Here is an 18,889-nt window from a genome sequence, read left to right as displayed (position 1 = left end):
TTTACAAACTGAACAACTAAATAGAGCCCCCCCCCTGTCTGATTGTAAGGGTGTTTTTAATTAGTGCTGTTTATGTCCAGGTCAACTTTGATCGTGCAAGTCTATGACCAAATATATAATCATCTTTGATCATAGATAACCATCCCAAATTTTTGTAAGACGATAGGGTGTGATTTAATGCCTATTTGACTGTTATTTCTAGCAACGCCAGTGACCATGTTAGCTGTTCCTTTGTTGACTCAATAAACTAAGGCAGTGAATGATAGAATCATTAGAAACCCAAACAAAATGAATTGAGCTATTTGAGTTATGTTTTTTCTTCCCTTTCTCTTTTGCTCAAAATCTTATTAGGGTCGGCTTCATCTGTCATCCTTTTGGGTTTGATAAAATAACTACCAGTCAAATACTAGGGGAGCAATTTATTTGACAATCCACTACCACGATAAATTCATAGCTCTGTGCTGATATGAGTAAATTATCATTATTAGCTTCTTTACTATACACATTTTCACTGAGTGAGTTTATCCTTAAATGATTTAGACTGTGTGTGTGCATGCATGTATGCAGGTTTGTATTCTTGTGGTTGTGTTCTTGCAGGCATACTGTATTTTCCCAACATACAAGTCAGTGTAGTATAAAAATGTAGGGCAAACATTCAAGCATCATCACTATTTTCCCAAATCATGCTGCATTTTCCATAGAAGTTTTGGTTCTCCAAAGTTATCTTGGTGTGTAAGTTATCTTGGGTGTAAATTTTGATCTGAAAAATTCAACTTGTATGTTAGAATATACAACATATAACTTTGTAAGAAATGTATATGTGGGCTTGTGTATGTTTATGCAAACATTTATATATATATGTGACATTTTAAATTGTAGAGTTTGTGGCAGGATCCTTTCTCTTGACCTATAGCTACTTAAACCAACAAATATATTCAAATATATACTTGTAATCTGGAACTTTTATAATATTTCCTTGGAAGTCAATTGCAATAGTTCTGTATGGTTAAAAAGTTTACTTCACAATCAAAAGGTTCTAGATTTGATCCCACTAAGTGCTATCTTGGACAAGTGTCTTTTGCGACAGTGATAGGTCACTTCAAACTTTCAATGAAACTAGGTAGATACAAAATGTGTGGACGCTCTTTTTGGATGGACCTCTGGTGGTAGCTTTAATCTGTCATTTGGCTTAACATCACCACCTGGTGTCGTAATCATTCACATGAATTCTGAGAGGTCATAGCTGCTCCCTTTTCTGTTCTTGTTTGATCAGTGTACATTCTTACCAACGTAAAAGTGAGAAAGCTAAAGGGATAAGCTATTAGATAAAGTATTTGCTCCTAGGATATGAGTTCAAATTTGTGTCTTGTGTTTCTCAACAGAACCCATTATTCTACACATCTTCAGTTTATCTAGTTGTCCATAATTGATCATGAGAATGATCAGTTACTCGAGAATGTTTCTTTTGTTGACAGGCTTCCTCTGCCAGGGAAATTTTTTTTTATCTCTGTTGCTTCATCCATGCTACATTAACCAAGAACTGACTCTCAAAAAAAAAAACCAAAAAAAAAACCCTCCCTTGAAATCTAGGTTATATTTGCATTTTCATATTTTACATTAGCAGTGACTTTACTGATTTCCAAGATTAGACATGAATTAATAATCGTTTACTTCATTTTATAAATTGTTTTATAAAATATAATCATGAGGTCTTCTTTTTAATTCCTTTGGTTTTATGTGGAGCATAGGGTGCTAATAAGAGTTCTCCATTATCTTGATCTTTGGCAATAGATTGGAGTTGCACCTAGGTGTAGTTACTTGCCAATACTTCTTCATTTTGACTTACACAACTTTGCCTCGTATGTAGTCTCTTGAGGACACATCCCTTCCAGGACTGGTTTCATATGTAGAAAACTGGTAGTGCAGTAATGCTAACCCTACACCTACAACCTCTCCCTTTCTCAACCAGGCTTGGAGCCAGCTATGGTATTGTTAATCACCAGGCAGTGAGCAGAATACAGTATTTACAAGACTAGCTCTTTGAATTACAATTTCAGTCCTTGTGACAAACTTCTGCAGTTTCCACCAATGTAATACTATCCACAGGTTTGCATTAACTGAAGGTTAAGGAAGAAGACATTTGCCCAAACTGAGGAGCAAAATCAGGACTAATTGTTTGTTAGACAAACTTCTTGAGTACACATTTATGTCTATATACCCACTTTTAACACATTTGTGTGTGTGTGTACCTGCATATGCATGCACACAAAAAGCCTTAAAAAATTTTTTTTTTCTGTTTCACTTTTTTGCTTTCAGCACTTATTTAGTTAACATTTTCATTTGGTTGGCAGTTTGATTTTTGGTCTACACTTTCAAGTATTCTAAGCTTTCCTTGTGTTTGCCACTTCAATGCTTTGAGCCAGCTTATTCATACATGAAACAATTTTTTGGAACCTCTACTTGGCTCTTCATCAAAAACAACTGTAAATTGCTTCCTTTCCACATCTCTTGTTCTCTAATCGATGTAACGTGATATTTCTATTCTGGCTGCTAAATATTCATAACTTGGATGATAGCTATGATAGAAGATCTGTATAGACATCCGTTTTGGGGTTACACTGGTAACCCTTGCTGTATACAATTGATTTTCTTGCTCTCTAAAATGCTTAAGGATTTTTGGTTAAGGGTCTGATGTACTTTTGCTGTAGGCTATATGCTGCTCTTCGTACAACTTTTGAATCAATATTATGCATATTGCAGTGCTCTCCTTCTTGGTTTTACTTGATTTCTGTCTCTCTTGCTTGTGTGCTTGCTCGGTGTATCTCTTCTCATCACAGTGTGAAGATTGCATTCATCTTGTTAAACTTGTTGCATTTCCATGTGTGCTTTGAGATAGCATATATATGTTTGTGTGCAAAATGTGTGTGTATGTGTATATGCGTGTGTGTTTGTGTATGCCTGTGTCAGCATGTGTGTACCTGTGTGTATATACTTATGTGTGTGTGTATTTATACATATGTACAAACATACACATTTGTGTATGCATATGAATACACACACACACACACACACACACATGTATATGTATATGCGCACACACACACACACACATCTCCGTATCAACAAAGTGGAATATCATTTTGATTATTGAGGTACTATCATGGAAAGCTTTTTCGTCAGCTATTATTGCTGTATTTACTCAATACACTCACAATTTATTTGCTAAAATAATATTAATCTTCATAGATAAAACCAAGCAAGTATTTACATTGGACATTTGCTCTGCAATTTCCAGTTCCATCATTCTGGCACTGTTCAGAATGCTAGGGTGTTTTAAAGAGAGCATCTAATAATAAAACAATTGTTTTTTTTGTTACTGTTTAATAGTTTATGATTCTTGTCAATTACTCGTTTTGTATTTCATGAGTCTTTCAAATGGAATTCTGCAATAACGTTGATTGATCTGCAATAGTCTTTTGATCTGTATTGCGTTTTTGGTATTGCGAACAGTTTAAATAGAAGAGTAATATGAACGTAAGGCACTTCCATGTCTGGTGTGTAATAATAGGTATTTCTCTTCATGTAAGTTTCTGTTCAGTTGCAATTTTGTTTCTTTGGGGATACAGATTATACATGGAACTGCTGGCGCACATGCCATGTCATTTGAATTGACAAAATAGAGTCCTTCTTTAGAATAGAAGAACTGGCTGATTTAGAAAACATATGTCTTTTTAATTATAAGCACAGGTGTGGCCATGTAGTTAAGTTTGCTTCTCAACCACATGGTTTCATGTTCAATCCCATATATGCATATCTACATATGTATGTGTGTATATATATATATATATATATATATATATATATATATTATATATATCCTACTGTATGTATGTGTGTATATAATATATGTGTCCAAGTGTGTGTGTGTATATATATGTATATAATATATGTGTCCAAGTGTATGTGTGTATATATATATATATATGTATATAATATATATGTATCCAAGTGTATGTGTTTGTATATATGCATATATAATATGTATGTATCCAGGTGTGTGTGTATCCAGGTATGTGTGTGTGGATGTGTAAAAAAACCATAATCATCAGATAATTTCAAAAACAAAAGAATATCCCAAAAGGCTCAAATCTGTCAAGGCTTTCTGTGAAATGGAAGAAGGATCAACAAAATTGGGTATTGCTGTCATTAAGGGGTGGAGCTAGGTTAAGAAGTTAGTTAGTGAAAGGCTGTAATATAATACTTATGGTCAGTAATCTGGGAGACTACAGGTTTATCCAACCCTACTTGATGCATATCTTTTCAAGTACCCGATTTTATCTGAATCATTATTATTTATATATATATATATATATATATATATATATATATATATATACACACACACACACACACACACACACACACACACACACACATTTTATGTCTGCTTTCCATGCCTGCATGGGTTGGATGGTTTGACTGATGACTGGCAAAGTAGAAGGCTGTGTCAGGCTCTAATTTTATCTGGCAAGGTTTCTAAAGCTGAATACCCTTCCTAATGCCAAGCACTAGAGTGTAGTGGGTGATTTTTAAGCACCACCAGTACAAGAGCCAGTCAGGCAGTACTGGCATCAACCATGCTTGATTTGTGCTTTTTACATGCCACTGGCATGGGAGACAGTCAGGTGGCACTGGCAACAACCACGCTCGAATGGTGCGTTTTAGGTGCCATCGACACAGGTACCAGACAGATGGTGCTGGCATTGGCCACGGCAATGATTTCACTTGACTCAATTGGTTTTCTGAAGCATAGTTTATTGCCCAGTGATTGAAGGGTACTCTTCAATTGGCCAGTTATACAACACTGGTAAAAGTCACAGTTACGGTCTTACCTGACTTGCCAGTTCTTCTTAAAGCACAGCATATATCCAAGTGCATATAAAATTATGATAAATGTATCATTGTTCCCTATGTCCATTCTGCCATTGTCGTTTGCAACCTCTGTGTTTGGTGCTCAAAGTGCACTTGGATCATGTATTGATTATAATGTTTGTTCTGTACATAACGAACAAATGATATAAACTTGCATTTTTTTGTCATAATTTCTCCTGTATTTGCTCTGTATATCATAACCAGTAACATTCCTATGTACAGTAGTCACCATATCATTATAATGGTGTAAGCTCACCAATGGCAGTCATTCATCTAACTCTACACACAATATAAAGCATGGGTGTGTGTGTATGTATGCGCAGAAGAGGGAGAGGTGGGGGTGAAGTCTTATATTCTTTTACTTGTTTTAGTTATTTGACTGTAGTCATGATGGAGCACCAACTTTAGTGGTTTTAGTCGAAGAAATCAGCCCTAGGACTTACTCTTTGTAAGCCTAGTACTTATTCTATTGGTCCTTTTTTTTTTGAACTGGTAAGTTACGGGGACATTAACACACAACCATCATTTGTCAAGTAATGGGTGGGGGGGTTAACACAGACATGCACACATAAATAAATATATATATATATATATATATATATATATATATATATATACCAGAGTAACAAAAATTCACCTAAGTGCCACGTTACTTATAAAGGTAGAAATTCCAGGTTTAAGTGAAATGTTTTTGTATCCACTCACAAGGCTTTGGTTGACATGAGGCTATAGTAGAAGACTCTTGTGCAAGCTGCCATGCAGAGGGGCTGAACCCGAAACCATATAATGGGAAAGCAAGCTTCTTACCACACAGCCATGCCTGTGTCTCCTTTACTTGACATTATATGATTGTTGTAAATGAGTATCATTCATTTCCAACATTCTGCAAGAACATGTTTGGGCATGGGGAAATATTACTTTGCTTGGAAACAAGTGAGAGTTGGTGACAGGAAGGTCATTCAACTGTAGAAAACGAGCATGTGAAAGTGGATGGTGGAACAATGATGGTGATGATGAGTTTTAATTTTTTAAGTATGAGCATTAGTGGCTTGAAGTAGGTATCATTCTGTATGCAAATCAGCTTCAGTCCTGATTTGTCTCCTTGGAATACATATTGTTTTATTATATTGACATAACACTGTGTTTTTAGAATTTGGTGGGGGAGGATGGAATTGGTGCTTATTGGTAAGATGTAAAATATTTATCTTCTGTCTTTTATTAGTATCTAGGCTGCGGCCATGCTGGGTCACCGCCTTGAAGAACTGTTAGTCAAATGAATCACTCTCACTAGCACTTATTCTACAGGTGTCTTCTTGGCAAACATTAAGTTATGGGGATGTAAACAAACCAACACTGGTTGTCAAGTGGTGGTAGGGGACAAAGACACATGCGCGCGCACGCACACACACACAACACACACACACACTGGGCTTCTTTCAGTTTCTGTCTACCAAATCTGCTTACAAGGCTTTGGTCGATCCAAGGCTATAGTAGAAGACACTTGCCTGAGGTGCCACACAGTGGAAATGAACCCAGACCATGTGGTTGGGAAGCAAGTTTCTTACCATAACAGCCACACCTGACCCTATTGATGTTTTAAAGTGTTTTGTTGGTGCAGGAATTTTGGTGTTGTGTGAGTTTTTATTGCATGAATAGGTCTGCTTACATAGAATATAAGAATGAAGGAAATGCTTTCCATGTTTAAATACCCTTAGCAGCAATATCTCTTCTCAGCCATACACAGTGTTAGCGACTTCAGTGACGGCAAATTTTTGAAATGCTTTTTGCTTCTCCATCTCTTCAGATATAAGAGTAACCTTCATTTAATGAAGATATAAATGTGCACTGTTGATATAGCTAGTGATGAAAAAGTTATATTTATTTGCTTGTTGGCAAGCTGTATTCATGTTGGCACTCAATTCCACAATTCTTCAAAGTTAAATATAGATTAGTCACATACATACATACATACATACATACATACATACATACATACATACATACATACATACATACATACATACATACATACATACATACATACATACATGCATGCATGCATGCATGCATGTATGTATGTATAGATATGTTTTTCAAGGAGGATATGTTTATTTATTTGCTTCCTACTTGAGGGAAAATATTCCATTGTTATGATGTTACATGGTTTCTTGCAATTCGAAGCTGCTGAGGGAGCATGAAGTTGCTGAAAACTTTGAATAATTTTCTAATTTGTAATATCATCTTCAATTCACCATTAATAGTAAGTGACTCTTCATAGTTTGTGGTCTGAAAGGAAGTTGATTGAATGTATAAACTGTAAATGTTCTAGGCACATATCACTCACTCATTGTATGGCTGCTGATGGAAGTAGAGCCGGTTCCTACAGTCGGTGTTCTACGACATCTAAATTCCTTGTATTGTAGTTGGTGAAGCATGATCCCCCCACCCCCAGGTTACTTCTTTGTACACAGTGAGCTGATTCTTTTTGTGAATAACGAGACATTCAACATAAAAATAACTCTACTTTTTATCACCTGTATGTATATAACTCACACACACACACATACACATATATGTATACACACACACATGTATGCACATGTAACATATATGTATGTGCGCATGCGTGATAAATATATATGCATAATATATGTATGTGTTTGTGTAATACATGTATGCATGTGTAACACACACACACACACACACACACACATGTGCCACTGTAATATATAGGTGTATGTATGTATTGAAGGAAAAGTAATGTCAACTTGAGTTTTTTCATTAGGATTTTTCATATTTACTTAGTAGTCCATTCTTTGGCAAGCATGGTAAAGTGCAAGTAAAAATGATGATGAATTATGAAAAACCTTTAATGTAAAAGTTTGAAATCGAATATGTTCACATTTTTAATATAACAGCTTTCAAAGAAAAGCAGTCTCCAATCTCTCACCCCATGTCTCTCTTTCACTTTTCCTATGCTAACATAGGTTTGAAAAATATTATCAAAGCATTTGTTTCATAGCCTGATACCTTTCTTGTTGTTTACACTTACCTGTTTTTCAAGGAAAGGATCTCTTGCCTCCTGCATATTGAAAGGCAAAAAGCCGGTGGGTGATATGTTAAAGGGAAATGCAACACCTCTCTCATTATTTGTAGCTCATTCACAGAATGCAAATATAATCAAACACACAGGTACACGTGTGCACACACACACACACACACACACACACACACACACACACACACGTATATGTAATATAGGCACAGATATGGTGGTCATCATCATCATCGTCTAACATCCGCTTTCTATGCTGGCATGGGTTGGATGATTTGACTGAGGACTGGCGAACCAGATGGCTGCACCAGGCTCCAATCTGATCTGGCAGAGTTTCTACAGCTGGATGCTCTTCTTAACGCCAACCACTCCGAGAGTGTAGTGGGTGCTTTTATGTGCCACAAGCATGAGGGCCAGTCAGGCATGTGGTAAGAAATTAGCTTGCCAACTACATGGTTCTTAGTTCAGTCCTACTACATGGCACTTTGAGCAACTGTCTTCTACTATAACCTTGAACCAACCAAAGCCTCATGAGTGGATTTGATAGGCAGAAACTGAAAGAAGGCAATTGTGTGTATGTGTCCCACCAGTGCTTGACAACCTGTATTGATTTGCTTACATCCGTGTCACTTATATCTAAGACATATAAGAATTCTAATTGAGAATAAAATGCATTCAATATTTGGGAGTACTTAATTAATGTAAGAGGAAAAAATATTTTAGAGAGAAAAAAAATGAATAAATCAAATTGCTTGCCAAGAATAACATTTATGATGTTTTGACATGAGACTTAACCCTTTGTAATGTTTATTTGAGATTTCAATGATGTGAGTGTTTATCTTTAAAATGACATTGTAGGATACATTTGAGAAGCCAGATCTTGCTGGTTTAAACAAAAAGTAGGTAGAATATTTGAGGCTGGATATGGCTAGTTTAAATGCTAAAGGGTTAAAGCAATGGCAATAGAAACATTTGTTATAAGTAAGTGTTTTACTATTTTACTTGTTTCAGTCATTTGACTGTGGCCATGCTGGAGCACCGCCTTTTAGTCGAGCAAATCAACCCCAGGACTTATTCTTTGTAAGCCTATTACTTATTCTATTGATCTCTTTTGCTGAACTGCTAAGTTATGGGGCCGTAAATACACCAGCATCGGTTGTCAAGTGATGTTGGGCGGACAAACACAGACACACACACACATACAATGGGCTTCTTTCAGTTTCCATCTACGAAATCCATTCATAAGGCTTTGGTCGGCCGAGGCTATAGTAGAAGACACTTGCCCAAGCTGCCATGCAGTGGGACTGAACCCGGAACCACGTGGTTCGTAAGCAAGCTACTTACCACACAGCCACTCCAACGCCTATATTACGACTATGTATTAGTGATAAAATAAATCTCAGTGAGTGAGTGAGTGATGCCTGGCATTGATATTTGGTAACAAATATAATTTCTAATTAGACTCACACAACTTTACTGAACTACTGCAAGAACTAAAGCAGTTTTGAAAATATTAGTTATCAACCATTTTTTTTTTGTTTTTTTTTTTGTTTTAAAGTTCATCTCCCATGCTGGCTGGCATGGGTTACACAATTTGACAGGGTCTGAAGATTGCATCATGCTCCAAGTTTGCTTTGACATGGTTTCTGTGACTTGATGTACTCCTTAATATTGACCACTTTTCAGAGTGCGAATGGCTGCTATTTTTCATGGTGCCAGCACTAGTGAAGTCGCCATGAAGCTTGCAAGACTAAGATTCCCATCGACTGAGTGAGACTAGAATAGAGAGTGGTTGACCTAATACTAGGAGATAAAGGGTTAAAGTATGAAAGAAAGGGACAGAGCAGAAGTGGTCTCTTGCTGTAGAGGAGCTATGTGGCTACCTGTATTACTGATGAGTTGAGAAAATATTAATATAGCATCAAATTTGGAAGAAGGAGGATATGTAAATGTTCTGCTTGAAGTTGTTTATCTTAAGATATTTTCATGGTGAGAAATAAATCTGAAACAGCTGGGGCATGTCCATTTACATTTTGAAAATTTGTCCTTCATTGAGCTTCAGTTTTTCCTGTTGATTGAATGTTTCGTTTGTTTTGTTAACTTGGTAGTTTGTAGATATTTTCATGTTCCACAAGAAGTTATGCCGTTACATTGATTCCATAAAATGTGAAATGGAGATAAGACACTCAGCAATGAACTTAAAACATCACACGCACACATATATATTCATTAGATGAATAACATCAGTCAAGAAAATGTGTTGGTGGGGTAAACTGATAGAGTAAAATTTGAATAAAAACCAAATTTAGGAACTATTCTGTGATGAAAGACAATATTTTTTCCTGTTTAAGATGGTTAAGTATTGGGGGGTTTTATGTGTGTGAGAGAGGAGAGAAAGAAAAATCAAATGTGCCACTGTTGTCATTTTGTATTTTTGGACAAGATGTATCATACTTTTACTTGATCATAGACTGATCGAGTATGTTTGAAGAAAGATATTATTAACAGCAATAACAAAAAACCGAAAAAAACAAACAAACAAAAAAACCCAACAGAACAGTTATTAGATTAATGTAGTTATTATGAAGATTAGAGAATTAGTATGTATTTAATGAGAATACATAGAACATATGGTTTTATATGAAGGAGACACTCAAATTGATGTTTAGTAGGAGTAGAGAAATTATTAGATTAGCAAGAAAGTAATTTCGTTTTTTTGCAAATAGATAGTTACGATTTTTTTGAATGACTTTTGTCAGTGTTATGATTGCTTTCCTTTTGACATTTGATAGCCGTTACTTTTAGCTTACTTTAGAAGCAAATTGCACATAATTTTGTTTACAGCTGTTAGTTCACTGTCAATTTTAATATGGAGTGCAAAAACGAACATTTTCACCATATTTTGCTTTCTTATTTCCATAAAGGCAAGAAAGCTGCTAGGGCTCACAAAGAGATCTGTAAAGTTTATGGTGTTGATTGCTAAACAGAATGCACATGTCATAAATGGTTTTAAAAATTCCATTCTGGAGATTTTTCACTCAAAGATGACCAACTTTCTGGTTCACCTACTGAAGTTGATGATGACTGAATCAAATCCATAATTGAATCTGATTGTCAAAGAAATGAGCAAGAGATTGCAAAGAGGTCAAATGTATCACACATAACAATTGAAAATCACTTAAAATGTCTTGGACTTGTTAAGGAGCTTGATATTTGGGTTCCACATACTGTATACTTATATCTTTTTTTGTAGTATGCAGCACAAGTGAAACAATTATTTCATCTAAATATTCTGCTTGTTTTATGTTCTAACTGGCTGTATCTGGTCTCTTATGCCTGTCCTACAATGTCATTCTAAAAATAAGCAATCACATCATTGAAATCTCAAAGCTACAAGGTAATGCATGACTAATTTAAAGCAATATGAATAAATATGGATTTTTCTTTTGACAGAGTCAACTTACTGAGGTAGTGTGTGTGTGAATTATATGCACATGTTTAGTAAACCTACACTTTTGCCTCTTGCTATGCAAAGAGATCCTGTATTTAAATCACAGGGTCTGTGTGCAGCACAAGAACAATGTGACCAGTTTCACTTTGTTTTTACTGACGCATCAAGAGTGTTTGCTTTGTTTTGAGAGAGAGAGAGAGAGATAGATAGATAGATAGATAGATAGAGAGAGAGAGAGAGAGAGAGAGATAGACAGACAGAGGAAGAGAGAGAAGTTAAGTTATTTAGGAAAACTAAGATAAATAACAGGTGCTATTTTTACTCATTTGCATATCAGTACACTTGTTGGAGTCACATATTGATTAATTAAAGTACATTTGCGTATTAAATTGTTGAAGAAACAAAAGTAAACCTGCTTGATGAGTTTGTAATGACCTGGTGTAATGAGTTGAATTGTTCTCTGGTTCCTTGTAGAGCTACGTGGTGTAACCGCAATGTCTGTTTACACAACAATGTTGAATGTATGTTTGTTTGTTGAATTATATGCTTGTAAATTATTTGCATTTACCCATGCACCTGTTGTCTCTGTTTTAACACACCACCAATGAATGTCCTAATATGCAAATGAGTAAAATCTGTGCTCGTTACCCATTGCCTTGTTTTATAAGTAATTGCAAGCCCCCCTCTCTCTCACACACACACAAAGAGATTGATAAAATATGTACCAGGCTTATAAACAGAACTGGGGTTGATTCATTCGATTAAAAATTTTTCAATGCAGTGCCCCAACCTAATCACTGCCACAAATAAAATGTGAAAGATAAAGACATGTCTTCCATGTCTGAGTTGCCTCATTGAAGGCTACTGTTCCCAGAGACTAGGTGCTCATATGTCATTTGGGTTAGTTTCTATGGCTGGATGCCTTCCCTAGCACCAACCACTGTACAGAATGTACTGAGTACATTTTTCTTGTGGTGCCAACTCTGGAAAGTGTGTGTAGCCCTTGGTGATGGAGAATTAGAGGGGGCTCATAACCTTACACTTCCTCTGCTCAGTTAGCTAACCAGTGTATAAGTGTGGACAATAGGTGCCATGTTCACAGTAAATGTAAATTTAAAGCAGGAACAGAGATGGTAGAAAAGCCAGAAGTGGGTATCAGAGAGGTAGGGACAGGGGAGTAAATGTAGATATAGAGAGTGTTCAGTATGTAAGAGCAAATGCATTTGCGCAGGTGACTGACAGGAATTGGAGAGGAGAGAGAGGAAAATGACATTAGAACAAACAGATTGGGGTAAGGAAGGATCAAGAGTATGATGGGAGGCTGGCAGCAATATGTAGAGATTGAATAGGGGGTTATGGGCAATAACAAGTGGGATGAAGGTAGAATCAGATTATGAGAGAAATACAAAAGTATGTGAGGAGTGGCAATAGAAGTAGTTTAGATGAGAGAAACTAATGGCTGGCAGCACAGCATGGTGTATTAGGGGATCTAATGCAGTCTCACATATATATATCTCACAAAAATAAAAATAAACTTTAGGGTTGCATAAATTTCATGAGTAGATCATTGCCAGAATTTCTTTAGAAATTTTTTTTGTTGAAAAAATATGTACAAAACATAAACATTTGTGTCAGAAATTGACTGATTTAATGTCAGAATAAGTTTTGCAGAAAAAAATAAGGGCTTAAATATAACGAAGTTGACTTTTATTTATGCTGGATGGTATAATGCTTACTTTTTCTGTATAAATTTACTAATACCATTAAATATTTAACTACTTTTTGAAGTCTGTCATTCATACTGGTAATCACAGTCTAGGCAATATTTTACATATTTTATGTGATTAAGTAAAATGTCATCCAAGCTGATGTTTATTGGTAATTAAACTTAATTTGCAACACCTGTGCATATTTACCAGCTTTGTTTTTGTTGTTAATTCTTATCAACAACTTTACCTGTGATCTTGATTTGAGAAGACATATAGCAGTATGCTAAAGATCGGACATAATCACTTGGGCAAAAAATGTAAAATAAAGTTTATTATAAACAACACAAATACTTTGTAATTTAAAAGCTTTTAATGTGATACCTGTTAAACAGAAAATATTTTTATCTAATGAAAATTTAATAAAATTTAATAAAAGCATAAGTAAGTGAAATTATGCTAAATACAATTAAATTGAAAACCTTTACCCCTTGGCCATATCGGCAATTCAGAAAACTTTTGAGTGTGAATTTTACATGAGTAGAAGCTTTAACAATTTTTATCCTGAAAAATCACCTGCACAAATTACATTGTGTGTGTGTGTGTGTGTGTGTGTGTGTGTGTGTGTATAAAATAACAATAATAATAAAGATGGCTTGCAGCAATTTATAACCAACAAGGAAATAATTCACCATCACTAAGAGTGACAAGGGTGCAGTAAGCACTAGCATTACTAGAAATAGGAGTCGTGGACTCCTTCACTACAAAAAGCATATGGTCTCTTTGTATTGACACGGGAGAAAACCCTTTCTACTATGAACGAGATGCATTAGATTAGCATGCTAATTTTGTATAGGAAATTAATACTCATCAGTAATGCTCACTCCATTACAGCTGGTAGAGGCCAACTCACTCCTGTCAATATTACGGAGAATGCCATTGGAATCAATGACTGATTTCACAAAATGGCAATGTGAAAATTGTAAAATAATCAAAGTGGCTAGCAGCAATTTAAAACCAACAAAGAAATAATTCACCATCACTAAGAGTGACAAGGGTGCTGTGAGTATCACCATTGCTAGAAATAGGAGTCATAGACACCTTAGCTGCAAAAAGCCATATATATATATATATATGATAATGGTAAGACAACAAAAGAATGAAAGAGACCTCGATATTAGGTAAATAGAGGAATTTATCTGTAATATGTGACAATTATTTGGTTGCCTTAATAAGATTCCGAGTTTCGGATGTCGGGGTGGAAACCTGCTCCGGCATCTTGTCAGTTATCGAGGCAGTCAAAATATACTATGAAAATGACCATTAAACAAAGGGAAATTGCTTTGTAATTGACTGTTATTAAGACAAGAGAGCTATTAGAATGACCATTAAATAAGAGAAAAACCGAAGGGCAGGAAGCAAAAAAGTAAAGAAGTGAAAATGCTCGTAGCAATTGCGTATGCACGCATGTACATACATACATACACATGCGTGCATGCACACCCACATGTGCCTATATGCATATGCTCATTCACTTGCATGAAACACATATGCATATATAGCATGTACGTATTTTGAGATGTGTATTTGAATATAACTGTGTGTATGGGTATGTGCACGTGTGTATGCACATGTATATGTGTACATGCATGGTTGCATACAGATGTGCATCTATTGGCATATGTGTGGGTGTGCATGTATGTGTTTCATGCGAGTGTGAGTGAGCATATGCATATAGGCACATGTATGTGGGTGTGTGAAGGCATGTGTATGTATGTACATGCATATGCGATTGCTATGATCATTTTTACTTCTTTACTTTTCTCTTCCTCCTCTTCAGTTTTTTCCCCTTATTTAACAGTCATTCTAATAGCTCTCTTGTCTTAATAACGGTCAATCACATAGTAATTACCCTTTGTTTAATGGTCATTTTCATAGCATTTTTTGATTGCCTCAATAACTGACGAGAAGCTGGAGCAGGTTTCTGCCCCGACATCCGAAACTCGGAGTCTTATTATGGCAACCAAATAATTGTCACATATTATATTACAGATATATATATATATAAATATATATATAGCATGAGAGAGAGAGAGAAAAAGAGAGAGATTTCCTGAAGGAGAAGTGGATATAGTGAAGAAGATATTAAAGCATTTAAAATCTGGAAAGCTGTTTCAATTTATTTGTTTCTGAAAAATTTTCCTCCAGCTTATCTTCTGGTGCAATAGAAGTGAAAATATAACTAAAATATTCATATTTAGCTATCGATTTCCTTTAGGATTTTAGTATTTATGCTTATCTTTTTTTGCATTTAAACCAGCCATATCTAGCCCAAATATTCTGCCTGTTTTATGTTTAAACTTGTTAGATGTAGCCTCTCACAACTACCCTACAATGTCATTATAAACAATGACACGATCAAAATCACATATTCAAAATCTCAAAGCTATGAGATATTACATAATTCATTCAGAAATAATGTGAATAAATAAGCTTTACATTTGACAGTAATCTGAATGCTTAAAGGTGAAATAAAAATCCAACAAGTAAAATCATTGCCGTAAGTAGGAGCGGTATTTTCTTAAGTGCTTGAACATATTTGATGAAGTTAAATTCTGAATGGTTTACTCATATAAGAAGCAACAAATTCATAAAATTTTTGAAAGCTAGTTGACACGGCAAAAAATGTTGAAAAGCTTGTGGTTGTTTATGGTTGTGAATTGTGATTTGATAAAGTTGATTTTTACCTCAACATTTTCATTGAAAACATTTTTGTACTCTCCTCTCATTTGCTTGCTTCTGTTGGATGCACCTCGCTTCCACATAAAACTAGCCATTACCTGTACCCCTTAGATATTGATGTAAACATCCTGCTTCTACATACATGCGATGCTGTCTGTTGTTTTCTCCTCCTTAGTTTTAAATTTAGTCACCTCTCTGCTCTTATGTTTGGTTATGCAGATGTAATCAAGGCCACTAGAAAATAACAGTAACGATAACAACTATCTTTCTATAGTTTTTTTTTCTCAACTTTTCAACTTTTTTTTTATCACAACTAATGAATCTATTTATAGATTAGTTTAATGACTTTCCAGGCATTGACTACTTGTTCACTTTTCCTTCTCCATTGTCTCTTCATTATCCTGTTTGATGTCTCATCACAGCACTTGTTCTTCTATTGTTATCTTTTTTTTTTTTATTTATTACTGATGTTGGCGTTGCCAATACATGAAGTGACAGAAATTAGTGGAAGGAAAAGAAAGAAAGAACAAAAAAAAGAATGAACGAAAACGTAGAAAATATCAACAAATCATTGTCTGAGTATTAACCAAAGTTTATCACAGAACATATGCAACAGTATTCTAAAAACACTTGGTAGTTTATGTGGTGGCGCTTACCAGTATGTAGTTTATTGGTGTTTTCTGTGAAGATTCTCTCTTTTTTTAATGAAAGTTTGGTGGGCAAGTGTGTGTGTATGTGTGTGCACGTGCATGTGCGCACACATGCATTAATGCACATGGAAAAATCAAACATATTGGACAAAGTAAACAGAAACAGAGATACCAATATATATGCATCTGTTGTTGAGTGAAGTTTCACATTTTTGGTACTCTCTCTCTTTCTCTCACACACATAGGTCTGCGTGTTTCTACACCTATTTTATAAAACTGTACAGATCTATAAAAATGCACATGTATATATGTGTGCCTATGTGTGTACGTTAACTCTAGGTTGCCATTTATCTAATACAATATGAGTATAGAATAGATGGTCACTGCAGGGATGGGTAGCGGTGTCTGACATGTTAAGCTGTATACTGTTATGCCAGCCATCATTGGAGTTGCTTCTGTTGCAAGCATTTGGATCAGAGATCATGATAACCCCACCTGTGGATTATCATAACCTCGTTTTGCACCAACTGTATCTACATTTCCTCAAATGCTAAAAAAAACTAAAACTAAACCAACTAGATGATTCTCTCTTCTCGTCTCTAACTTCTGTTGACTCCACTCACCATCACACATTGTATTCCTGCCTCAGACAAATCTCTCTGACATTAGTCTATCATCATCATCATCATGGTTTAACATCTGTTTTTCATGCTGATGTAGGTTGGATGGTTTGACAGGGGCTGTCCAGATTCCAATTGTCTGTTGTGGCATGGTTTCTATGGCTGGATGACCTTCCTAATGCCAACCACTTTATAGAGTGTGCTGGGTGGTTTTTACATACCACTGGCACCAGTGCATTTATGCAGCACTGACATGAATGCATTTTACATAGCATTTGATTCTTATGATTCAGTTAGAATCATATCTCACCTGCAATTAATGATCTGCATCATGGTGAGATGGTTGTAGTAAAACACCACCTACTCCAATTCCTATATAACCCATTCACTCTGTCCAATCTTCTGAATCCTCTTATATTCACCTTCAGGTAGCTTTGGAGGATACATCTTCACTACTATCTTCTCTCCTTTTCCAACTGGGGTAGCCATGTATCTCCTTTGCTGTAAGATACCTGTTTCTGTCACTGTCATACTTTACCTCACATTACCTGATATAAAGCCACTTCAGTACCATACTCTCCTCAGTTGAGGCTTTTGTTTTGCAAATCACTTGGTGATTTCAGAAATACTAGTGCCATATAAAAAGCATTCAGTATACTCCGAAGTGGTTGGTGTTAGGAAGGGCTTCCTGCTATAGAAACCATGCCAGTGCAGACTGGAGCTTAGTGCAGTTCTCTAGTGCATTGGTTCCTGTCAAACCATTCTACTCATGTCAGCTTGGAAAATGGAGGTCAAACAATGGTGATAATGATGATAGGATGCAGAAGATAATATCTCAGTTTGGTGGATTTAAGAAAGTTAGGTAGATGTTCTATACAGTGATGTTGTATAAATTAATCCTATTTTCAGTTGTCAGTGTTACTAGTGAGTTTGAAGTTGTGTGCTTGTTTGTGCGTGCGTGTGCATGTGTGCATTGGAATTAATAATTTTCCTTGAATATCTTTTGAAAATATTAATGCTTTCAATTTTATCTCTTCCAGAATCGTAGTGCACAAAACTCAAGCTCCTCTAAAAAAGATAAACAGGAATTAAAAAAAATTAAAAAGTATAATGGAACTTGTAAGGTAAGGAGGCCTTTTGTTTCTCATTTCTCATTTAATGGAAAAGCTATAAACTTTTTATGTCAACCACAAGTTTGATGTGCAAGACTACTAAGCACATGGTAAATGGTTCAAATTCACTGTGCAAATCAACTGATTTTACCTGTACTTCATGGTTTAGTAATTAGCAGTTGGAGGTTCATCAAGTTGGAGTATGGCATCTGAATTTCTAAAATCAATTCCATCCTAGCATGGAAATCTGGATATAAGACAAGTGGAAGACAAGCTTATGACTATCTAGTTATTTACTTTTAAGATTTTTCAAATATCTTCTTGAATTAACTAATTCTTTATAAAGACAAATATGATACATGAAAAATGTAAACTCTTTTTGTCTTATTTGAAAATTTTCTTCCTCTTTTAAAAGCAGAGATCATTGCAGGATAATAACTCAATGCTGTCCTTATATCAGTAGAAGTGAAATGCTTGTGTAGATTGTGTATTGTGGGTTTTATCTTCATTTCTACATTTGAATTCAAACCTGCTGTTATTTTTTTTTGTCTTTTCATGTGGTGATTTAGTGTTTCTCTACATTCTCACAGTTTTAATATTTTTGGATAATGAATAACAGTG

The 18,889-nt window shown here is 35.4% G+C and overlaps 1 protein-coding gene across 2 annotated transcripts in view; it reads left to right on the top strand.

The window, feature by feature from the left end:
• The window catches only part of LOC115209103 (F-box/LRR-repeat protein 20-like), a 405,157-nt gene that overhangs the window by 233,985 nt on the left and 152,283 nt on the right, over positions 1–18,889 (top strand). For both annotated transcript variants that reach the window (XM_029777229.2, XM_029777228.2), the window contains one exon: positions 18,197–18,280. In XM_029777229.2, coding sequence (XP_029633089.1) covers positions 18,197–18,280 — 84 coding nt within the window. The remainder of the gene's footprint in view (positions 1–18,196; positions 18,281–18,889) is intronic.

The sequence above is a fragment of the Octopus sinensis genome, linkage group LG3 (genome assembly GCF_006345805.1).
Source record: "Octopus sinensis linkage group LG3, ASM634580v1, whole genome shotgun sequence".
Taxonomy (NCBI): domain Eukaryota; kingdom Metazoa; phylum Mollusca; class Cephalopoda; order Octopoda; family Octopodidae; genus Octopus; species Octopus sinensis.
This window is presented reverse-complemented; position numbering and strand designations above follow the sequence as displayed.